The 25,843-nt window shown below is 38.7% G+C and overlaps 1 protein-coding gene across 2 annotated transcripts; it reads right to left on the bottom strand.

Annotated features, from left to right (window-relative positions):
- Positions 1 to 1,090: 1,090 nt before the first annotated feature.
- On the bottom strand, positions 1,091 to 25,713 carry TIPRL (TOR signaling pathway regulator). 2 transcript variants are annotated; one of them, XM_023207096.3, is made up of 8 exons: positions 25,377 to 25,516; positions 20,688 to 20,760; positions 20,091 to 20,270; positions 19,298 to 19,397; positions 12,673 to 12,804; positions 7,200 to 7,295; positions 4,192 to 4,254; positions 1,091 to 3,276 (listed from the first exon to the last, which is right to left on the bottom strand). In XM_023207096.3, the coding sequence occupies exons 3-8, from the start codon at positions 20,249 to 20,251 to the stop codon at positions 3,133 to 3,135; spliced, it is 696 nt and encodes a 231-aa protein (XP_023062864.1). In that variant the 5' UTR covers positions 20,252 to 20,270; positions 20,688 to 20,760; positions 25,377 to 25,516; the 3' UTR covers positions 1,091 to 3,132. The 2 variants fall into 2 exon arrangements, with proteins under 2 accessions (XP_023062864.1, XP_023062863.1); XM_023207095.1 differs by lacking the exon at positions 20,688 to 20,760 and having other exon boundaries at positions 25,377 to 25,713.
- Between the last annotated feature and the right edge of the window lie 130 nt (positions 25,714 to 25,843).

Raw genomic sequence — 25,843 nt, 5'->3', positions numbered from 1 at the left:
ATTTCTGCCTGGGCCCCAGGAATGATACGGATTGTTGCTCCTCCCTACAGTAGCCTAAGGCTTTTGCATCATTCAAGAGAAGAGCTTCAAAGTAGGCAGGGTTTCAAGGCAGCTAACTACCTTCTGTTTGCTTAAACCACCTACTGAGACTTTCTGGTTCCCCACCCTGCTTCCAGGCTTTCTTGAGTCCTGGTGTAGGCCCTTGGGAAAGAACTTGTTAGTGTGTATGAAGTTCCCTTATTTCAGATTCTTGGTTATTCCAAACTAGTATGCTAGCCCACATGTACACTTTGGGAATTTGTTAAAATTTTTGCTAATGTTTTCTTACCTGTTTATATAATATAAAGGCCGTCTCTTTCTCTTGGGTTCTTCCTAAGGTTAAACAGTCAGTACGTCCCATCTCTCCTTGTAGGACTTAATCACTCTTTGGGATTTGGTTTGTTTGCCTCATAATTTCAGTTCTTTGATATGCTCAAGAAAAAAAGCTTTAATTTTACAGATGACCCAGCCTTTTCTCCTTGTTAAAATGGGAATGACAGTCTCTTGAGGTTTTCCACATTTTCTTCAGAAGCAGAGCTCTGACTACCTCTATTAAAGTTAGTTGATTTTTTGTTACTCTGTTAAGTGAGTATCATTTCCATTACTGCACATATTAAAACTAGTAATTTTTTTACTTTCTCTTCCATTAGACTTTAACCCCACAAAAACATATACTACATTGCTTTATTGTTGTAATCCATTATACCTAGCACCGTAATTGTACATACAGTACTCAAAACTAATACACATGACAGGTATTCATATTTTCAAAAACGAAAAACATTAACCCAACATACAGAAAATACGTTAAAAACATCCATGGAAATATTAAGGAACAGAGGGAGAGGAGAGGCAAGAGCACAAAGGCAAACTGGGAAATTGTATTGTGAACCATCAGTTAGGTTTTAATTTATAATCTGCCTGGAGGCTCTGTCTACAGCGTTGACTGAGTTCAAAACATAACGCACAAATAAGAAAAGTATACCCCGAACCACTCTTCTTTAATTAAGCTCTAAGAAAAACTCAAATAAATGAAATAGTAAAACATTGATCAATAATTCCTTATTGTTTATTCTCCTCTTACAAAAAGACACTTGGGACAAATAAATATAAAATGGCATATATCATATTTAGCAATGGGCAAATACACATTTTCTTGGTATTCTCCACAAGAATAAACTAATAAATTTTTCAGAAGCATACTCGTTCTATCCATTTCTTACCCTCTAAAAAAAAAAGGCAGTTATTTTAATTCCCTGTAATTTTTAACAATGAGTTCTCAAAATAAGTAATCTAGGACTATTCAGGGACCAAGACATCTGAATCAACAAGTTAAAAAAAAAATGTGTCTGTACACACACACACACACACACACACACACACACACACACACACACACGATGTTGCCCAGAAACTCCAACTAACGAAGAGTCTTACATGTTTTTCATTTCATATAGTTTGCATGAATAGTCTGTTCTGTTCAAATCTGAATGGCAAATAATATAAAACAGAAAGTAAGCTGAGCACAATGTGTGTGTGTGTATGTGTGTGTGTGTACTTTTCTGTCCTAAGAGAAAACATTAAATACAGGTATATTTAATATACAGTGAACATACCATGTGTTTTCTTAAAGCCAACAAAATCCTGATTTCCTGTAGCTTGGAGGTGATACAGAAGGCAGAAGACAAATACCAAATTTAGCTAATAAAATATACCCTGCCTATTGGCTCCAGCAATACACCAGAGTTTGAGCAATGACGGATATCCAAGTGTATATGTTTTGTTAAAATTTGTCTTCAGGCAAATACCTGAAGAGTTTTGCTAATACTTTAAATCAAATATTCTTACTTAATGATTTATCCATCATATGGAAATATGTACAACATATTTCAAATCAGAAAAGCGGTGAATTTTCCCCCTGCCCTTCAAAAAATTATTTTAAAAAATCCACTTCAAATAATTTATTTGGTGCTTTTTAATCACTTTTCACTTTATGAAGACCATTTTTCTAGAAAGGCAGACAAGAATATAAAATGACTAAGGGGTCATTATCAAAATAATCAAATGGAATTGAAATTTATTTGTGTACTTTCTGTACTCCCTAAGTCTTGTGCTAATTAATTACATTTTACTTCATCCCCTGTAATGTTACAAATATGCACCTTAATATAGAAAAACTGGCTTTTATATTTTAAAACCCCCTCCTCCTCCTCACCTATCTTCCCAAATATTTTAAGCAGAAAATCAATCTTGTTGCTTTAAGGATTTATGTAATATTTGCTAAAAACAACCCCTAATAAACCCTTTAGACTTTTTCGAACCAGCACCAAATTTAAGGGGTTTATTCACTCTGAGGTTGCATGGAAGATGGAAATTAAAAATATCAGTATAAGTAGAACCACATTTAAGAAAAAGCACCTAAAGATGGAGGACAGATAACTCCTACCTATCAGTGGTAAACCATATTCATGTTTCTATGTATATAATAATCTAGGTATTTTTGGTTCTGGTACTAATTTTTTTTTTTTTTTTAATTTCAAAGCCAATTTAAAACAGGGGGGAAATACATTTTCAAAATGTTTGGGGTGAAGTTCACTACACTATGAGACTAATTTTGCATGTGGCAAGTTACAACTCCAGAGGTGTGAATGAACATCAGAAAGCCCGAAGTGGAGAGCTAGTCCATCAACATGCACGATCAGGAATCCTATGAAAGTCACAAGGCATTGGGATTTGGTGATTTACATTAACCTCCTTGTGGCAGAAGATAGTGTTTAATGATGAATGCAGACTGTGCTCACTGCTCATGAGACACACACACCACTACTGCTGAGGTCCCACTTTGTGATAATTTAGAAATCATCCAAATTTAATTCCAGAAAATGTAAATCTGGAATATGAATGTGAAGACAGACAGTACAAATAGCAGTTGAGTGAAACCTGCCTGTAACGATCTTTATTTTTTTTTTTCCTTTAAGGCTACAGAAAATCTGTACATAAACAAGGCAATTAATTATCATAATAAAAATAACCCCTTACAAATAGCCAAGGTGTCCAGTCAGATTCCACAGGGAGTATATGTTGTATCACATTCTATTCCACTTGTGTACTTTTCTGTGAGTCTGCTGGGTTAGGATCGATTCTTTCTGGAAATATTAGCTTCTCACAGACTGCTTCCTTTATTGGTAAATACTGGGATATTTCATTAGGTTCCGTGAAGAGGGAAGGTGGAACATGCTAGGAAATACATAAATCATATTAGCATATTCAGTTATACTGACATTTCTTGAGAATGTTTTGATTCAAGCATTCATAAAGCATGGGAATTTTAAAATCAGGTGCAATATATGCATACGTGCTCCTAAAAATAATAGGTATTTCTTGTTACTGAATCATTCAACTTTGTTACTGAATGATTTCATCAAAGATCACAGGGTTATATAATTTATAATGTTCCCACAAATGTAGCGAGAATTTAATATATTAATCCAACCCTATGTACCTGCTGCTTTTCTAACTTGAAAACACTAGTCTTCCATTAGAGCCCAGCATGTAGTCTACAATAGAATCTAAGTAACTTTTCTGTTCCAAGTATATTCTATACACAGAAATAAGTACTAAGGGTAAAAAAAAGAAAATCAAGTTTATAGGAAGGTATCAATTTTTAAGCAACCCATTATAGAATCCTAAGTTCTAAGGAAGGCTTCACAGGTCCCAGGGGAGTAAAAAATAAAGAAAAATGATGCCAAAATAAACAAATCATGGTATAGAATCACCACATCTTAGGAAGAGAAAAGGAAACTGTGTAGAAAGAAACAAGGTGGCAGGGTGGTAAGTGGAAAGAACATCCATCACCAGCCAGTTAGTTATGTGACTCAGAGTAAGTCACACCTCTGGTTTCAGTTTCTCCAGAACAAAATGTGAAAATTAGATTAGATGAGGCTTAAGTACCTAACAGCTCTAAATGTTCTTGTATTTGAGGTAAGGTCAGAAAAGTTATGCTCCAGTAGAATTTATCCTATAGAGCCCCACTAGGTAAATGAATGGGTTTAGGGATACAAACTTGGATGGTTGGGGTAAGGGGTATATACTACTTAAATTAAAATGAAACATTAAAATTCAACATCTAAAAACTGATATTTAAGTATTTACCATCAAATTAGAAATTTTGCTTTCTCGTGATGTATATTCTCGTAACATGTAGGTCTTGTCAGCCTGTATTTAAAAATAAACAAGTTTCAATAAATTTAATTATACTGATTTACAAAATCCTTTCTATCAAATAGACTGCCTAAGAACAGGTTGTCAAAACAGCATGCAGTCTAATGAGAATATCTTGTTCTACACTGAGATAACTCCTATTTAATCCACGTCGAGAACTCTGGATTATTATTTCCACTTTCTATACATTGTAATAACGATACACATATGAAAACAGATTTAATAATTACCATGTAAGAGAAATATAGCAAAGATTTTACTTTGAAAGAATATGTATATAAATGAAATTACTTCAAGTTTGAAACATCTTTCCCTTAAGCCATCTTATCATTTACCTACATAATTGTGCTGCTTTTATGTTGCAAAACCATGCTTTAAAATTTTTTTCTTTTCCATTCCACAAAGCTCTTATCAAATAGCTTATTTAAAATCACCTTTGTTGTACTTCAGTTTTTCCCATTTAAGATTTTTGGTTAGGTTTTATAACAGCAATTTACTATAATTTACTTCTTGAAACATTTTTCAATAAAAGAAAAACCACAAAATTATATGCCTTTAAGGTTTCACTCTCCTGTATTGATAAAAACAGATTAATAGTCACTGTAGGAAAAAAATCAAATAATATAAGAGAAAAAGTATAAATCATCAGTGATCACAGCATATAGGTAACACTACCTTTAATACTTAGAAATCTCTACAGAGAATCTCATGTAACTAAATTCATACTTGCTTTTTAAAGTTCAACACTGAAATGATATCTTTCAAAATTACTTAAATATCAATCTCTGCAACCAATTTTAATAATTACGTATTTTTATACCATATGAATATAAACAATTTAATCAATGGCCATTTAATGGGCATTAAGTTCCTACTTTCCTTCCTTTCTGCTATTATAAACAATATTACTGTGAATATTCATGTACATACAACTCTGAGTAACTGTCTGATTAATATTTGTAGATTATTATATAAAATAATCCTTTTAAGATAAATTCCTAAAATTCAGTGTTGTTTAATTAAAAGAGTATTTTTAACATTTAGGCCAGGTGCGGTGGCTCATGCCTGTAATCCCAGCACTTTGGGAGGCCGAGGCAGGTGGATCACTTGAGGTCAAGAGTTCAAGACCAGCCTGGTCAACATGGCAAAACCCCATCACTCCACTAAAAAGAAAAAAGAAAAAATTGCCAGGTGTGGTGGTGGCCACCCGTAATCCCAGCTACTAGGGAGGCTGAGACACGAGAATTAGTTGAACCCAGGAAGCAGAGGTTGCAGTGAGCCAAGATCGCGCCACTGCATTCCAGCCTGGGCGACAGGGTAAGACTCCATCTTAAATAAATAAATAAATAACAGATTTCCCTTTCTGGGGGACAAAAATATAGCCTATGTTTAGTACTTTGTCACCACTTTTAAAAAGAAAAACGTCTATCACTGTCACCATGTTATTTCAAGAGAAAAAAAACATTCCTAAGTGAAGGGTTTAGAAAACACCAATGCAATCCTATCCTACTAGGTTCAAATTCCAGTTCTGCCACCTACTAACTGTAAAACTTACATATGTTTCTTTTTTTTAATGTTCTTTGAGACAGGGTCTTGCTCTGTCACTGCAGCCTCAACCTCACCAGCTCAAGCGATCCTTCTACCTCAGCCTCCCAAAAAGCAGCTAGGACTACAAATCCATGCCACCATGCATGGCTAACTGTTTATTTTTTGTAGAGACGGAGGTCTTGCTATGTTGCCCAGGCTGGTCTCAAAGTCCTGGGCTTAAATGATCCTCCCACCACAGCCTCCCAAAGTGTTAGGATTATAGGCATGAGCCACCATACCTGGCTCACCTAAGCTATTTAATCCTTCTTTGCCTTAGTTACATCAGGATAAAACAGAGATAATACCAATATTATTGATAATAAGACAGAGATAATAAAACAGATAATATTGATTTCATAGGGTTGTTATTAGACTTAACTATTACTATGACTACAGTAACTAACACTGGTGGTCTCTTCTCTAATTCCTCATTCTACATAATCACGAATTTTATGTTAAAGATTCATTCAGAAATTAAGCCCTCCTCCTTTTTTTTAAACACTTAAAAAAAAAAAAAACCCTGCATGTTAACAGCTCTTTCAGATGGAACATAGGTATTTCAAACTTTAAAACAACTACCAAAATAATTATATAATACAAATTTCAGGAGGCCATGTGATTGGCCTGATTAAAATATATATATATATATATATCTATAAACACATACACATTTTTTTTTTAGATGAAGTTTCACTCTTCTTGCCCAGGCTGGAGAGCAACGGCGAGATCTTGGCTCACTACAATCTCTGCCTCCCAGGTTCAAGCGATTCTACTGCCTCGTCTTCCCAAGTAGCTGGGATTACAGGCACCCGCCACCATGCCTGGCTGATTTTTTGTACTTTTAGTAGAGATGGGGTTTCACCATGTTGGCCAGGTTGTCCTCAAACTCCTGATCTCAGGTGATCTATCCACCTCAGCCTTCCAAAGTGCTGGGATTACAGGCATGAGCTACAGTGCCCGGCCTTGGCCTGATTAAAATATTAACGTACTTCCTGTATACTAATGTACATCAGAACATTATACAAACAACATATACTGTAAACAAAGGTAAGAGTTAAAGGACAGTTTTCTGAAACATGGATTAAGTACTTATAAAATTTTCTCAAAAGACCCCTCCCCAACTAGGGACTATCTTTTAGAAAACATTTTGGGTCACCAGAACTTTTTTAAAAGAAAATGTAATGTTTTCATAATAGCCTGCAGTCAACAGTGAATGTGAAACACTCAGACTTAACAGTTAGAAAGACTGCCACATAATATAGATTGTTTAATTTCAAATTCTCAGATTGACAATGAAACAACACAAACAAGCCCAGTATCAATTAGTATATTCATTAAACAAGAATAAATACCTCATGGTAAAGTCTCGTGTCATTCATTCTGATAAGCACCCCATCAATTCTCAAGAAAAACCGCAATAGCAGGAAAAAGCTAGAAGGCATTACTCTCTGGAAAAAAAAAAGGTACATTAATATTTTAATAAAAATTAAATATTTTATTACTTTACTGAAAGAAAAAATTTGAAAAAAAAAAAAAACACTGGAATAAGGCTGAATTCACAGTTTATAAAAATCTCTCAACTAGAAGCTCTTTGTCCTAGCTCCAACTAGCCTCAAAACCTTGTGCAAACTATTTAACATCATGGTTTTGGTTTCCTAAAATATTTTTTCGGGGGGGGGGGGGAAGATATTGAGGTTTAAAAGACTTAAAAACATACCCAAGTAATGTAAACATTATAATGTTTATTTTCAAAAATGACAGGTACTGATAGTAAATGTCAACACCAATAAAACCAAACTTAAAGAACAACCTAGTGCTTTGTCACTACTTACTTATTCACTTTACATAAAACAAAGCAACAGACCTTACACAGAATGCTCTAATTCAGTTCAACCAATAGGCACTACTTCATATTGCTAAATACCTGGTGTATCAGAACACTATAACACATTCTTAACATCTTTCATCTGTGGCACATCTACAAATTCCTCTGCTTTCCAAGTATAACTACTAAAGATAGGCAGAGTCAGTGGAGAAAGTATGAAGGTGGGTCCTGGTGGCAGGGAGGGAGTGGTTGAATGGAATGTGAGGTATTTGGGTCTTTAAAATGAAAATGTTTAGCCGGCATGGTGGCTCACACCTATAATCACAGCATTTTGGAAGGTTGAGGTGGAAAGATCACTTGAGCCCAGGAGTTCAAGACCAGCCTGGGCAACAGAGTCAGAGCTCATCTCTACAAAAAATACAAAAAAATTAGCAAAGCATGGTGGCACAAGCCTGTAGTCCTAGCTACATGGAAGGCTAAGCTGGGAGGATGGCTTGAGCCTGGGAGGTCAAGGCTGCAGTGAGCCATGATTGTGCCACTGCACTCCAGGCTGGGCAACAGAGGAAGACCTTGTCTCAAAATTAATTAATTAATTAAATAAAGTGAGTATGCTTGGCCATTTGCTAAATAAATATCTATTGTCTACTAACACCAAGTTCTTACTGTAGTAAGTCGTGTATTTATATAAATGAAAAAACAGAATCCCAGTGTTCAAAAAGGTTATCAGCCAGGGAAACTGTCAAACAGATGTGGTAGCTGCTATAATAGAGGTATGCACAAGGCTCGATAAGCATTTGAAAAAGAAGTATGTAAGTGTGCTAAAGAACATCAGATAAGACAAGGCTTGAACTGACCACAGAAAGAACAGTTGGAGATGGGATGGAGAATTTCTTTTTTTTTTTTTTTTTTTTTTGAGACGGAGTCTAGCTCTATCGCCCAGGCTGGAGTGCAGTGTCCGGATCTCAGCTCACTGCAAGCTCCGCCTCCCGGGTTTACGCCATTCTCCTGCCTCAGCGTCCCGAGTAGGTGGGACTACAGGTGCCCGCCGCCTCGCCCGGATAGATATTGGATTTTTTTAGAAGAGACGGGGTTTCACCGTGTTAGCCAGGATGGTCTGGATCTCCTGACCTCGTGATCCGCCCGTCTCGGCCTCCCAAAGTGCCGGGATTACAGGCTTGAGCCACCATGCCCGGCGGGGTGGAGAATTTCAGAAAGGGGAACTGCCTGTACAAAAAGTACAGAGGCATGAAACAGTAACATATACTCAGGGAACTGCCTATAATCTTATATATAAGCACGGGGCTACATTAATGATAAAGAAGAAATAACAGTAACCCAGTAATGATAGTGACTTAACTGCCTGAAGAGTCACCATCCACAGGCCCAATTCTTTTCTGCCTTAGGACCATTACACACCCTCTTCCCTTACCTGGAGTATTCTCCTGGCTAATGTTCACTTGTCCTTCAGAATTCAGTACACATGTCATTTCCACAGAGGGGCCTTTCTTACCATTCCACATCACAGTAGATTTCTCTTGGTATTCTCTCTCATAGTACTCTACTACAAATTAACAGATTTGTAACTATCTTCATTTATGTTTCCACTTGACTGTAGGCTCCATGATGGTGGAAATACCTGCTTTGTTCATCACCACATCTCTATTGCTTAGAAAAGTACCCAGCACACAGCAGGTGCTCATTAACCATTTTCTGGACAAAACTGAGCCTAGAAGGTATTAATATCTTTGCTAGAGAAAAGGCTCTGAGCCAAACTGTATTCTGACGGGGTTATCGGCAACAGACTTAAAAACAAGACTTACAGTAAAGGAAAGCTGTAGAAATAACCTGACTTATGACAACTTGATGTCCCAATAAATTGGGAAGCATATCATTATTATTTGACATTACTACACAGTGATATGTGTAATTTATGGAAAGACTGACTTGCAACGTTTCTTCAATTTTCATTTACTAATAGTCACACTGGACACAACACAGGCAGTAAACCGAAGTATCATTTTAGCATGGCACAGCGGAAAGAGTAGGAATTAGGAGGCCAGAGCTCCAGTGCCAATACAATAGCATATTTTAGGGCAGTAGTTCTTTCCTAGGGGACGTTTGGGAATTTGTGAGGGTATTTTTTGTTGTCACATCAATAAGCAACCAATATCGACCGTTAGTGAATAAGGACCAGAACAACAGATCTGGGATGCACAGGATAGTCCTATACAACAAAGTCGAGCCCTGCATTCCACAAAACTTGCAATATCTTACCAGACATTCACAGAGGTGAAAAAGCCTACTTATAATGATCTGACTTTAGACCCTACTTCCATTTTACATAGATACTAAAAAAAAAAATCACCCAATTATCCAGGAAGGCAACTATTTTCCAAATCAAGGAAAGATTATACTTTGTTTTATTTAGAACTTCTCTAAGAGTTGTTCACCATTTTGGAAAATTGTGTTAGAGTCACTGATTGATAACTTACATCTCCGTCAGCCTACATTTTTTGCTGTCATATTTATGGTGACTCGGTATGCAAATATAAGTACCTGACTGCTTCATTATATCTTTGGTGCAGTCGTATTATGCATTTAAGTATTAAAATATATTTTATTTTAAACCAATTTCCTTTAATTTTATAATTAAAATATGTTGAATGCTGCAAAGTAGGTGGATTAAATAATCTACAAATTTCACTACAGGGTAGTAGTATCTATAAACTAATACTTCAGCTTAAAGTAGTTGGTAAAAAAAAAATGCTCTTCAGTTTCAGACTTACTATGTACTCTTGTACACACACATGTATACACATATCCTCTCAAGCAACTCCATCCACAAAACCACATGCGCTTCCCAAATACCGACCCACTTACAGACATGATATATATACCCTTTTGAATACAAATGCACACCCAGATACTCCAACTCATAATGAACATTTAGCATAGTCAGTTCAGAAGGTGGGTAGACAAGTGGAAAGATACAAGACTAGATGAGCTGAAGAGAGAATAAATCTAAACCAAAAAAAGTAAATTTAGAGTTATAAGTGAGCAAAGGAGTAGAGCATATGAAAACAACTATCTAATGCTAGAATAATGATACATATTAGATGATACAAAGAAAACTTTGCAACTAGTTTCATGACCTTAAGCTATGTTTTTGGGCCTTGTCTATAAAATATGGAGGCTACATAAAATGATTCTCTAAAAATTCATTACAATTTCAAAATCCTTTGATTCTACCAAAAAAAAAATTGACTTTTATTTTTAGATAAGTAAAAATAAAATAAAAATTTTTACTTATCTAAGGCCGGGCACGGTGGCTCAAGCCTGTAATCCCAGCACTTTGGGAGGCCGAGACGGGCGGATCACGAGGTCAGGAAATCGAGACCATCCTGGCTAACAAGGTGAAACCCCGTCTCTACTAAAAAATACAAAAAACTAGCCGAGCGAGGTGGCGGGCGCCTGTAGTCCCAGCTACTCGGGAGGCTGAGGCAGAAGAATGGCGTAAACCCGGGAGGCGTAGCTTGCAATGAGCTGCGATCCGGCCACTGCACTCCAGCCTGGGCGACAGAGCAAGACTCTGTCTCAAAAAAAAAAAAAAAAAAAAATTTTTTACTTATCTAAAAATAAAATAAAAATTTTTACTTATCTAAAAATAAAATTATTTTGTCTCTCAAGCTGGGGTACAGTGGCATCATCATAGCTCACTGCAGCCTTGACCTCCTGGGCTCAAGCAATCCTCCTGCCTCTGCCTCCCAAGTAGCTAAAATTTGACTTTAAAGCTGCTTTTGTATTACTTTCATTCTTTAAATCACAGCATCCACCATCATTATGCCCCAAGAACAATGTTTGATGTCAGGGTCTGTCTTTGATAGATCTCATGACAAATGCTATAATCCAGAGGTTTTTAAAAAGGAGTATAGAAAAGAGATATTTAACTCTGCATAAGGGAGATATGAAGGGCCTTGCAGAAAAGGTGATATTTTAGCTGGGTCTTAAAGGAGGAGGCATTTAGTAAAAAGTTTCAGTTGAGTTTTTTCTGGAAAGTATTAGAAACCCAATTATTATCTAGTAGTAAACAAATATGAATAACCATATGTGTTATTCTGTTTTCTACTTCTTTTTTTTTTTTTTTTTTGAGACAGTCTTGCTCTGTTGTCCAGGCTGGAGTGCAGTGGTACGATCTTGGATCACTGCAAGCTCCGCCTCCCAGGTTCAAGCCATTCTCCTGCCTCAGCCTCCCGAGTAGCTGGTACTACAGGCGCCCACCACTGAAATTTCACGCCCACCGTGCTGAAAATTGAAGTTGTATCTGAATGATGCACTGAAATCATAACACATGGGTCATTTTGAAAAATGACATCCACCTTGCTGCCTGCTGCAGATCCTATCAACATCATTTTTAATCCAAAATGTGAAAATTAAGCCACAGTCTTCATTTAAGTTAAAGAATAAGCAAATAAACTAAGCAGGTCTATTAAAAATGCTTTGCTAAAATAAAGCCTTAAGAATACACTAATATTTTGTGAATTTTATAATAGATATTCAATAAGATATATGTTAAATCTAAGTGAAATTGTACATGACATCATGTTAAGGCTCAGTGTTATTCTTTTTGGAGGTGGAGTCTCGCTCTGTCACCCAGGCTGGAGTGCAGTGGTGCGATCTCAGCTCACTGCAAGCTCCACCTCCCGGGTTCACACTATTCTCCTGCATCAGACTCCCGAGTAGCTGGAACTACAGGAGCCCGCCACCACGCCCGGCTAATTTTTTGTATTTTTAGTAGAGACAGGGTTTCACCACGTTAGCCACGATGGTCTTGATCTCCTGACCTTGTGATGTACCCAGCTCAGCTTCCCAAAGTGCTGGGATTACAGGCATGAGCTACTGTGCCCAGCCAGGCTCAGTGTTATTCAAAGTGAGTCATATTTTTGTGCGATTTTAAGAATGCAAGAAAAATATTAATTTTAAACAAAAATAATAATACTCACAATCTTCACACTCAGGCTTGAAACTCCATGATCATGAAGTTCATCCTCAAAAAGAAGAACTTCTTCAAAAAATTTAATCTGTTCTCTGGCTTTCAATTTTTCTGTATCTATATGATCTGTTGTAGGTACAACCTGAAAGAAAAAATTTTAAGGAGGAGCACATTAAAAAAAAAAAGTTGAGTAGCTACAGAGACATAGGAAAGTAGTTTTCTTTTTTGTTTTTTGTTTTTTCAATCAGTCTTTTCTGCATAGCCAGAGCACACAGTTCTAAATTTGGGTGTCATCTGTAGATATAAAAGATCAGAATATGGCTTGATTCTGAAAAACTGAAGATATTACAGATGTCCAATACTATAGCTTCACAAAAAAAAGCAGTAAAAATTTATAATTTTTAATGCAAATCATATTAAAATCAACTTCTGTTGTGACTATGAGGAAAATTAATCACCTAAAAATCAGTCAGTGTGATGAACTACTACTATCATAGAAGGTCATAGAACTTTTGTGCTGTGAAAGCCACTTTTAGGACATTCATATGGAACTTAAAAAATATTTTTTCATTAGAATGTTAGATATTTGCTCAGCCTAACTCCCCAAAACCTACAGCAAAATAAAGTGCTTTAAATAAAGAGGTGAACAAGAACTTGTAGAGAAATTCTAAGGGAAACTCCTACATTGCAAAGATGCTTTGAATGAAGTTGGCAATTTTTCAATGTATTATTTTGTAACTCTAAGACATGCACACACATAATCCAACAAAAATACCAACAATCCTAAGGCAGATAATATCAGTAGCTCATTAAACTCAAGTGTCTCCTGAGCAGCACCCAAGTATGAATTGTGATACCATTTTCTACCACATCTAATTTCACTACAAAATGCTCAGCTGTTTTATACTTTGACAGGTTTACCATAAACAAACACAACAATGCTTGTCAAACCATAGATATTTAGTAAATGTGGCTTTACTTAATAGTCATGATTAGGTCATTCGTTTGACTCATGGACAAAATTAGCAGATGGAGACTAATTTGAGATAACTAGATAAGAATCAGAAGAAAATTACAAAGGATGTTTACAAGACTGCACAGATTTTGGGAGGAAATCTAAGGGAACATTAAGTGATGTGGGGGAAAAGATGCCATGAAAAGGAAGTGGCAGTTTGTATATGATTTGCAGGAAGTAAAAAAATGTTCATATTTCTTCCATGGTCACTTAGAGATAACACTTAGCCCTAAGCAGTTTTAGTTCCAACTGTGTACGGAGCAGGTATAAGGCCACTCCTGAGGTGAAAATTGGGAGGGGAAGGGATTTGGAGTGTAGGGGCAGGGCATATAACCAGTCCCCTGCATCACAGGTGTAAGTTTATGATCTCGTTAAACAAAAGTTGGTCTGCCCACAAGGACTGCCTAAGGTTACACAACTTAAGTTAGTGTTAAATACACACACTTGTATATTCCGTCCTTTTTATTTGATTTTAGTTCAAAGGAACACATCTTTAAATCATCCTTATAAATACTCCTGAGTCCCCCCCCCAAAATAATCATTATCTGAATTTTTTCATTAGTAAATTGCTTCATTAATGTTTCACCTATGCCTTCGGTAAGTGATTGATCAAAATGAATCTGTCAGTTTTTCCATTTACGTACTTGTTCTTATAAAATGTTTGAAACAGAAAGTCAAAAAACGAAGCATGAGTTAGGGATATCATATTTAACTTATTTATGCTAATGTTTCCTTTTGCAAGGCTAAGTATGTCTAAAACTTTATACTTTTCAGCTCTCTCTCTTCCTCAACTCCACATATCTCCTCTCTGAACCCAGGCATCTAAAACAAAAAACAAAAAAATAATAACCAGCTAAATATAAAACATATGGGCTGGGCGCAGTGGCTCATGCCTGTAATCCCAGCACTTTGGGAGGCAAGGCAGCAGGATCACTTGAGGTCAGGGGTTTGAGACCAGCCTAGCCAATGTGGTGAAATCTCATCTTTACTAAAAATACAAAAATTAGCTGAACGTGGTAGCCAACACCTCTAATCCTAGCTACTCAGGAGGCTGAGGCAGGAGAATCGCTTGAACCTGCAGGGCAGAGGTTGCAGTGAGCTGAGATTACACCATTGCACCCCAGCCTGGGCGACAAGAGGGAAACTCTATCTCAAAAATATATATATACATATATGGAACAGTATTGGCAGAGTAAGTAATCTAGACAAACCCTCTTGCTGAAGACAATTTAAAAAGCTGGCTGAAAAAAACCAAAAACTTCCTAAAAGCATCCAATGGCCAAGGCAGTATGGAGTTACTGGGCTGAGATCTGGAAAAAGACTGGAGCCCAGAAAAGTAAGTCTGTACTTGGCTGGCTTTTGCCCTGAGGCATAGCACTGGCTAATCCAGAGAAGAAGCTGGGCCCTGCTAGCTTTTGGTGCCATCACTGCTCAGTGTTCACTAAGGGCAAGGACCCTGGAGAATTTCCTGCTTCCTCCCAAATCGGAGATGACACCCTAAAGAGCTATAGTAATTTCAGAGCATTTTTTTTTTTTTTTTTTTTTGAGACAGAGTCTCGCTCTGTTGCTCAGGCTGGAGTGCAGTGGCACCATTTCAGTTCACTGCAACCTCTGGCTTCTGGGTTCAACCAATTCTTGTGCCTCAGCCACCCAAGTAGCGAGGATTACAGGCACGTGCCATGATGCTTGACTAATTTTTTTGTGTTTTCAGTAGAGACAGGGTTTTGCCATGTTGGCCAGGCTGGTCTTGAACTCCTGACCTCAGGTGTTCCGCCTGCCTCGGCCTCCCAAAGTGTTGGGATTCAGGTGTGAGCCACCGTGCCCAGCCTCAGAGCTTCTTATCTGCAGGCCCAGTACACCTCAAACTCTGGTTCTAGACCAAGGCAGGCAAACTAAGACCTGTAGGTCAAATCTGCCCTGTTACCTATTTTTATGGGCTGCAAGCTAATAATGGCTAAATAATTAGAGGAAAAAAATCAAAAGAAAAATACTTCATGACACATAGAAATTATATGAAATTCAAATTTCACTGTCCATAAAGTTTTATTAAAGCATAGCCATGCCCATTCATTTACATATTGCCTATGAGTGATGTAGACTATGACAGCACAGCTGAGTTGCTGCAACAGAGACCCTAAGGCCCACAAAGCCTAAAATATTTACGTCTGACTCTTTCCAGAAGAAGTTTGCAGAGCTCTGTCCTTGACTATGAATATTCTCAAGCGCCTGTCAGAACTAAACAAAAATCCTCTCTGAAGAAAAACATCATCATCCTAGAACTGAAACAAAAATAAAGAGGCAAATTAGAAGCCTAGATGTCATAACCCAGAACCAACTGAAATAAAAGACACCAGGGATTCCAGAGATAATTGAAATTATTAGGCCTTAGTCCATTTGGGCTGCTATTTAATATAATAATATACCATAGATAATACATCTACTTTTATTCTTGGTATTGCAATATTAACTTAGGTTCCCTAATACTTGATATACTATATTATCATAGTAACAGCTGCCATTTATTGAGATCTTACTGTAAAACACACACTGTTTTGAGATAGGATGTCGCTCTGTCGCCCAGGTTGGAGTGCAGTGGCACAATCACAGCTCCCTGCAGCCTCGCCTTCCTAGGCTCAAGTGATTCTCCCATCTCAGCCTCCTGAGTAGCTGGGACTATAGACACATGCCACCAGACCCAGCTAATTTTTCTATATTTTGTAGAGATGGGGTTTCACCATGTTGCCCAGGCTGGTCTCAAACTCCTGAGCTCAAGTGATCCATCTCAGCCTCCCAAAGTGCTGGGACTACAGGCATCAGCCACCACACCCAGCCTACGTACATAATTTTATTTCCTACTTCACAACTAGTATTACCCTAGCTTAACAAAGTGACTGAAACAAGGCTTAGTAAGACTAAATTACTTTTCCAAGCTGGCAAATGATGGTGTTGGGATTTTGAACCCAGATCTGTGTTCTGCCACAGCCTGAGCTTATTATCACCAGTGAGTGGGTAATCACATTGACATTTATCAGCAACACTTCAGAACAAATCCCATTATAGGCTGAAGTATCAATAGGAGAGTACTGAACAAATACTTTTTGCCTTCTACTACTCTCACACTCTCTGTTTCTACAGTTATGGTTCTCACTTGGTCACAGCTAATGCTGCTTCATAACCTCCAGGAGACTTTTCCTAAGTCAGTCCACAAAGTAAGTCATCATCATTATTGTATGGGTTTAAAACAAGTTCCCATTTCCTCACTCCTGGCAATGAAATATCAAATGCTCTCAACAAAGTTTTTCAATTAGAAGAGAGGAAGGAGGAGAACACTAATCTATGAAGTAGTATAAGGGACTGAAATAACCTTGCTCTCCCATTAGACTGTAAAGGAGGAATTTTTGTCTGCTCTGCTGTATACAAGGCTCCTAGGATTAGTACCTGGCATACAGCAAGAGCTCAAGAAATATCTGTTAAATGAATGAATGAGTTTTTTCCTGGAAGCATAGAAAAATAGTTAAAGCTTGGAATGTAGTAATGGCAGAAACTGAAGATAAGAATCATTAAGTTCCTACTAAGAACTTTTATCTCCATGAGACTAAAAATTTCTGCAGATAAAAGGGGCCCAGACAAACACTATATTCTTAACATTTCTGCCTAAGCACCAACATATGATACCAGGTTTCCTTGTTTTGAGGTGGAGTCTCACTCTGAAGCCCAGGTTGGAGCGCAGTTGCGCGATCTTGGCTCACTGCAACTCTGCCTCCTGGGTTCAAGCAATTCTCCTGCCTCAGCCTCCCGAGTCTCCAACTCCTGACCTCAGGTGATCTGCCTGCCTCAGCCTCCCAAAGTGCTGGGATTACAGGTGTGAGCCACTGCGCCTGGATGACACAGGGTTTCCAATAGCTACTTTTAATATAAATATTTCAGGATACACTAAAATAAATTCATTCTATGTAATAGTCTGTGATATTTAGAGACATTCAACCTAAACCAAATTTGCTTTATTTTATTTATTGTTTTTTTGAGACGGAGCCTTTCTCTGTTGTCCAGGCTGGAGTGCAGTGGTGTGATCTCAGATCACTGCAACCTCCACCTCCTGGGTTCAAGTGATTCTCCTGCCTCAGCCTCCAAAGTAGCTGGGATCACAGGCACACGCCACCATACCTGGCTAATTTTTACATTTTTAGTACAGGTGGGGTCTCACTATGTTGGCCAAGCTGGTCTCGAACTCCTGACCTCAACTAATCTGCCTGTCTTGGCCTCCGAAAGTCCTGTGATCACAGGCATAAGCCACTGCGCCTGGCCTAAATTTACTTCATTTTAGTCATACTATAAGATTTCAAAATACAGCTAACATCACAACATAAGACCTACCAATTCCATCTTCCTAGTGTTATTTACCACAAATCTCTCTCTCTCTTTTTTTTTTTTGAAATGGGAGTCTCACTCTGTCACCCAGGCTAGAGTGCAATGATGCAATCTTGGCTGGCTGCAACCTCTGCCTCCAGGGTTCAAACAATTCTCCTGCCTCAGCCTCCCGATTAGCTGGGACTACAGGCGCACTCCACCATGCCAGGCTAATTTTTGTATTTTTAGTAGAGACAGGGTTCACCATGTTGGCCAGGCCGGTGTTGAACTCCTGACCTCATGATCCACCCACCTTGGCCTCCCAAAGTGCTGGGATTACAGGTGTGAGCCACAGAACCCGGCCAAATCTCTTCTTTTTTTTTCTTTTGAGACAGAGTCTCACTCTGTCACCCAGGTTGGAGTGCAGTGGTGCGATCTCGGCTCACTGCAACCTCCACCTCCCGGGTTCAAGCAATTCTCCTCCTTTAGCCTCCTGAGTAGCTGGTATTACAAGCATGCGCCACCACACCCAGCTAATTTTTGTATTTTTAATAGAGAAGGGATTTCACCATGTTGGTCAGGCTAGTCTCAAACTCCTGACCTCATGATCCGCCTGCCTCGGCCTCTCAAAGTACTGGGATTACAGGTGTGAGCCACTGTGCCTGGCCCGAATCTCTTTGCAAGCAGGGCTTACACAGACAGGACTTAATACTAATATAGAGCTTTAGAATTTATTGAGAGCTTCCCATAAATTATTTCACATCAAAACTCTGAGGTAGATATTTCTGTTTACCCAATTTATTGATAAAACTGAGACTCAAGTAACTTACCTAAAGTCATTTCAGGTTCATACTCAACAGCAGTCCAGGACATAAACCTACTTTGTCTAACCAGAAGTTCTTTTTGCCCATATATCTGTTAATCTATAAACTTGTAAGCTACTAGCTAGCAGGTTCTGTCTAAATCACGTAATACATTACCAAGGCCCAAAATACATTTTAGTGTTTCTTGATAGTGATAATGATAACAACATGGCAGTCTGCCATTGCCACCAACTACAGTTTTAAAAATAAATTTTTCCATTAAGGCCATCTTTTATTTTCTGCTGATAAGTCAACAAGCACAACCCCCTCACATTACGTTCTGAGGGATGCCACAACAGAAAACAAGGACGATAAAAGTAGTTGCAAAAAATAACCCGTTACTAGAAAGTTCTAATGCTCAGACTGTCCAAGACAATTAATGACTCATAAAAGAAAAAAGTAAGATTTACCTTTAACTTAAGAGATTCTCCAAGTAAGGTTCCCTTATAATCTGTTGTATAGGTCCAATCGTATGGTTTAATAACCTCTTTGGAGTGTTCACCCTCCGTCCTCAAATACCAAAATGAGAAGGATCAGATTCAGTGATGCAGAATAGAGATTATCTGTATTTATATATCACATCCAATTATATTCTACAATAACATAAAATATCCTATTAAATATATACACTTGTTATAATTCACCAGTACAAGGTTTTTCTTACAGTTTTTCTACATTTATTGTCCTTTAACTTGTCATGTACTGATGTAGTCTTTTCAGTTAGTCTGTACACTGCCTGAGGACATGGTTTAAAGGTTTATACTTCTTTGTATCATCTAAGGTACAGGCACAAAGTAAATAATTGCTGATTTGACTATCAAAGAAAAACATGCTGTCTTAATTTCAATGCTTCTCAAATAGGATATTTATTAAGCATATCATAAGTAAACATTTTTCTTGAAAAACAGGAACATTAAATATAGCCTACTGCCTCTTCAATAAGGAACGCTGAAGAATTGAAAAAGTACATAGCTCAGCTCAGTTGTAATTCACTTTAACAAGTATTCAAGCAGTGGGGTAATTAACTTCCATTTTTATGTCTGAGAAAAATGAATTCTAGAATGATACAACTCTCGTGTTTAATAATACCAGTTCTTAATTCTAACAACACACACGTATCATTACTGAATATTTTTTCAAGTCTTTTCACTTTTGTTTAACCTAATTATCTTTTTTGTTTAACCTAATTGACCAGATTCTCACCTGCTTTCTTGCCACTCTTCAGCACAGGCCACTTTAAGCATTCCTTGGTAGTTGTTTACACATCTTAGTGCATCTGTAGCATTGAACTCAATTCCAAAGCCAGAGCCATGCTGGATTCTTAAAACATTGTCTCCAAACATCATTTCAGGGAGAGATGGCATATGTAATTCATCGGCTAATCTATACATAACGAAAAGTCAGGTGAGATAATTTTATACTGCTGTTGGCATTTTTGTTTCTTTTCCATCCCAAGAGAATTCTTCCTATGTTGCTGAATGAGTTACACAGCATATGATTTAATCAATATGATATATTTGCAAGGTCTACAAAATGCTTTCATCATCCATTCTTTCATCATCATATCTTATGGCACTGTACTAGGTAGTGGGCTAAATAAGATAATATACAAACACAGATATAATAGCTTATTATATTACTATAATATATAGCATACAGATATTACTCTAATATATACCATGAAGGTATGAAGATAGCAAAGCAATTAAAGATACTGTCCCTTGTAGGAAAATAATTTTTCCACTAAAATTTTCAATTGTTATAAGTTTCAAAAAGTGGTGATGAAAAAAGCAAAAGCACCTGACACTGATGAGGGAATCCACCACTTGCCTATACAGACTTTCAGAAGGATTGTGTCGATTTACATTTCACCCTGGTGCAACAATCAAGCAAAAAATAACAAGAATTTAATAAAATCTACACACTTTGACCCAAAGTATCAGTTTTAGGATATCTGTACTAAAGAATAATTCCAAGTACAGAAAAAAACTATACACATTAATACTTATAATGGCTTTACTTATAATCGTGAAAAAGAAATACTCTGAATGTTTCATTATAAAGCAATAAATGATTATGCAAACCAAAGTATATCCATATGATGAAATATTACGGAACCATTACAAATGTTTAAAGAGAGAATATAATAAAACGGAAAAATGCTTATGATAAAATAGTATGATCAAAATGCGTATGATAAACAAGACCTATGGCCATGCAAGGCAAGGATTAAGTCATGCCCTACAAACCATAAAATGTCATTAAATGGTTTTTTATATGCAATGGTATAATGTGCCTCACTCTCCAACCTGACTGGTATAGCATCACAAGACAGATAGCAGTCCCCCTTTTCTTAAGCATTCCTTTCTACTGACTTCAAGTCTTTAAACAAAGCTTAACACTGTTTTTTGTTTGTTTGTTTTTGAGACAAGGTCTTACTCTGTCACCCCAGGTTGGAGTGCAGTGGCACGATCTCGGCTCACTGAAACCTCCACCTCCCAGGTTCAAGTGATTCTCTTGCCTCAGCCTCCCTAGTAGCTGGGATTACAGGCACCCGCCACCATGCTTGGCTAAGTTTTGTATTTTTAGTAGAGACTATTTTGGATAATCTTGAACTCCTGACCACAGGTGATCCGCCCGCCGCAGCCTCCCAAAGTGCTATATACACATTGTATATTTTTTACATCTATATGTGTATTTCTGTGTGTACATATCCATGATCTAACTTTTTGAGGTGCAGGTCTTCAGGATGATACCTAACAATATTAACTTTCATCATAATTTTAAGTAAAATTTATTCTTTGTTATTAGGAGATAGAAAATACTAAATACTTAAAAGATTAGATATAATAAACTATAATTGGAATATATATTACATAAGATTCCATAAAATAAGTTTTAACTTGAATAATGCATACCAAATGTGAAATAATACGTGAGTCTGTGGGTTCTACCCAATATATCTGGAAAAATCTGGCAGTCCTATAAAATATTTCACTCATATATGTAAAAGAATCACTGTTACTAATTTACAGTCCTTCAATGTTCTAAATATAGAGTTTCTTAAACACAGGTCAAAATGCCCTATTTCTTTTTCCTTTTTTTTTGAGATGGAGTCTTGCTCTGTTGCCCAGGCTGGAGTCCAATGGCACGATCTCGGCTCACTGCAACCTCTGCCTCCCGGATTCAAGCAATCCTCCTGTCTCAGTCCCTCTAGTAGCTGGGATTACAGGCATGTGTCACCACACCCAGCTAATTTTTGTATTTTTAGTAGAGACGGGGTTTCACCATGTTGGCCAGACTGGTCTCAAACTCCTGACCTCAGGTGATCCACCTGCCTCGGCCTCCCAAAGTGTTGGGATTACAGGCGTGAGCCACCATGCCAGGCCTGAAAATGCCCTATTCCTAACATCAAGTTTCCCTCTTAAAAACAGGTAAAACCAGTTATAAGGAGAGAAAAACAGGAAGCACCTGTGGTTTTCAGGTGCCTTAAATATTCATTAAAGGGAGTTTCTTTAATCCAATATTTTACCCAATCAATTTATTTAGCACCTTAGTGGTTTTTACAATCTATGGTAATGCATCACAGAAAAATTTAGGATTGGTGAGGGTAAGTCTTCCTTTTGTCATATAAAAAGGCAGTTTATTTTTTTTCGGTGGGAGGGATGGAGTCTCACTCTATCACCCAAGCTGGAGTGCAGTGGCACAATCTCAGCTCACTGCAACCTCCACTTCCCGAGTTCAAGTGATTCTCATGCCTCAGCCTCCAGAGTAGCTGGGAGTATAGGCCTGCACCACCACTCCCGGATAATTTTTTTTTTTATTTCTAGTAGAGGCGGGGTTACACCATGTTGCCCAGGCAAGTCTTGAACTCCTGACCTCAGGTGATCCGCCCGCCGCGGCTCCCAAAGTGCTGGGATTACAGGCGTGAGTCACCGCGCCCAGCCTCAGGCAAATTTATTTTTTAAATAATACGTAAGGAGATTATAGATATGGAATTTTATTCCCTTAAAACTCTCCATGCATACAGCCATCTCTGGAAAATCTATAAGTAAATTACATGCGGGCCCCAGTTTGAAGCTGACTGCTTTATATATAACTATATATTGTATTATGTTGGTGCAAAAGTAATTGTGGTTTTTAATTGCAAAACCGCAATTACTTTTGCACCAATCAGCAATTTCTCACAGAAAGTTATACGGGGAGGAGGTGGCTCATGCCTGTAATCCCAGCACTTTGGGAGGCCAAGGGCAGGTAGACCATCTGAGGTCGGGAGCTCAAGACCACCCTGACCAACATGGTGAAACCCCATCTCTACTAAAAATACAAAATTAGCCGCGCATGGTGATACATGCCTGTAATCCCAGCTACTTGGGAGGCTGGGCAGGAGAATCGCTTGAACCCAAGAGGCGGAGGCTGCAGTGAGCTGAGATGGCACCATTGCACTCCAGCCTGGGCAACAAGAGCAAAACTCCTCTCAAAAAAAAAAGAAAAAGAAAATTAAAAATAAATAAATCAATAAAAATACAAAAATTAGCCAGGTATGTTGGCATGCGCCTGTAGTCCCAGCTACCAGCGAGGTTAAGGCAGGAGAACCACTTTAACCTGGAAAGTGGAGGTTGCAGTGAGCTGAGACTGCACCACTGCACTCTAGCCTGGGCCACAGAGTGAGGCTGTCTCAAAAATAAAAACAAAATAAAAAGTAAATAAAAGTTACACAAGCCTAGGCACAGTGGCTCACGCCTGTAATCCCGGCACTTTGGGAGGCCGAGGCAGGTGGATCACCTGAGGTCCGGAGTTCAAGACCAGCCTGACCAATGTGGAGAAACCCCCGTCTCTATTAAAAATCAAAACAAAAAAAAAAAGAGTTATAAAAGAAAAGAAAGTTATATAGAGGAAAAACTCAAAAAAATAATTCAATTTGTGGTGGGATGAAGGGAAATTTTTTCCTTTGTTTTCTGTATTTTCCTAATTTTTTTCAGTGAGTCTACTAGAATATCACCACTTATTTTCTTAGGAAGCAAGCATCGTTTCATGACTTTCCTCTCTTCCCTGGTCACTCCCTCTGCTCAAATCTTAAAATGCAAGTGCTCACTTAGGGTTCTATTTTATGACCTTTCCTCTGGATGACTTCTAGATACCTTAATTCATTCCCAAAGCTCCAGGTACCAAATATAAGCAGATAATTCCCAAACTTAAACGTCATCTTTTTTGAGCTCCAAGATAAATATATCTAAATGCCTACTAAACATCTCCACTCTATGACCTATGCTCACCTCACATTTCAGTCAACTAGACTCATCCTCTATCCAACACCCAGCCCCCATCTGCTCCTCCTCCTCCTATGCTTCTCATCTTGTTCAAAGGCAATACTATACATGCAACAATCCAAGCCAGAGATCTTGTCATTAGAAGAGTCATTAGATCTTGACTCTTCCTTTATTTCTCCTCCCATCAACTGGTCATCCCAGGGACTTAATCTTTTAAAACCTATCTTCTCTCTTACTAACTGGTCTCCTTCCCATCCCTGCGGACCAGCAATCCAGCCTCAACATGGCCTCCAGAGAAATCTTTCAGAGCCTACATCTGATAATGCAACTCCTTCGGATAAAATTACAGCCAGTGGTTGTTAGAGAAAATTGAAAACTCCTTAGCCTGGCATAAAAATTCCCTCAGTCTGATTCCCCTGGGGCCTACCTCTCATTTCTCACAACACCCTCTAGGGTACCTCACGCTCCAATCACACGGACACAGATCTTTAAACACATCATAGCTTTCACTCTCCCGGAGCCTCCGGCTTTTTAGGCGTCCCCTGATTCCCCTAAATTTTGTCAAGATTCAGCCCAGGCATCAAAAACGCATCACAACTCACTCTGCTTGACCTGGTGGCATGCACCTATCCACAGTCCCCAGCAACGATTTTATCAAGATTCAGTTCAGGCATCCCAATTTCCTAGGTGGTTCGAGCCCCTAAAAGACCTCAAATCACTCCGTGTATATATCTTCATTACATTTATTCACGCTGTAATATAATTGTCTGTCTCTCTCACGAGACTGTGAATTGAGGCGCAGGCTGTCTTTTACATTTCCTATCTCAAGCGCCAGGCACAGCACCTGACGTGCCAAAAACCAAACTTATAAATCATCCCCGTCATTAACCCCTAAGAAAACAGGCAACAACCACCCAGAAAGGTGGTGCAGGCTGAGGCAGGAGGAGACGTTTGGTGAGGGGAACGTCCACCAGGACAGCCACACTCTACTCAAACCCAGGCGGAGTGACAGTTCACGAAAGCAGCTCCTGGCGATCCCCAACCAAAGGGTCCGGAAGTGTGACTGGATTATTTATCGAAGTTGTCAATCAAAAGTCCGGTCCGGAGGGACAGAACCTCTGCCTCAGGGGAAAGGGGAGGGGCTTCACGGAGTTCGCCCTGCCTCCCTCCCTAGGCCAGCAACCGGCCAGCGCCCAGACCCCGTGCCCCGAAGCCTCACTTCTCCACATCTGCCGACTTCATGATGTGGGTCTTGGACGCCGTCAGCTTCCAAGGCCCGAAGCAGAAATCCCGGTGGCTGCTCTGGAAGCCGTGGATCATCATGGCTGAGGCAGGACCCGCAGAGGCCGCAAGAAATAGGCTGAAGCAGCGGCGGCGGCGAACACCGGTTCCTCCGCCTTCCTCCGGCCCTGCCTCCTAGGCTTTCGAGCCGTTACCATGCCCAGCCCCGCCCCCTGCCGGCCGACCCGGACGCTGGCTCTGCTTCCCGTCTTCTTCTCCGCCCCTTTGCTTTTTGCTTCCGGGACTAGTTGCTGTGGTTGCGTGACCCACGTCTTACGTTACGACGCTCCGGTAAAAAGGAAAAAGCAGAAAGTCTGAGGGGAGGCCCTTGGGTTGCAGAAGGTGTGGTTAGGACCGCACCGCCCTCGTGAACTCGTTGGGTGACGTCATCTCGAAGGATTGTAG

The sequence above is a fragment of the Piliocolobus tephrosceles genome, chromosome 1, assembly GCF_002776525.5.
Source record: "Piliocolobus tephrosceles isolate RC106 chromosome 1, ASM277652v3, whole genome shotgun sequence".
NCBI classification, from domain to species: Eukaryota; Metazoa; Chordata; class Mammalia; order Primates; family Cercopithecidae; genus Piliocolobus; species Piliocolobus tephrosceles.
This window is presented reverse-complemented; position numbering and strand designations above follow the sequence as displayed.

Excerpts from the sequence above, each read along its gene's own strand:
- TIPRL (XM_023207095.1), bottom strand. The coding sequence starts at position 25,480 with ATGATGATCCACGGCTTCCAGAGCAGCCACCGGGATTTCTGCTTCGGG. Across the intron at positions 4,255-7,199 it reads ACACGAGACTTTACCATGAG|GCTGACAAGACCTACATGTT; the intron begins GTATTTATTCTT and ends TTTTAAATACAG. Across the intron at positions 3,277-4,191 it reads GCAAAATTTCTAATTTGATG|CATGTTCCACCTTCCCTCTT; the intron begins GTAAATACTTAA and ends TGTATTTCCTAG.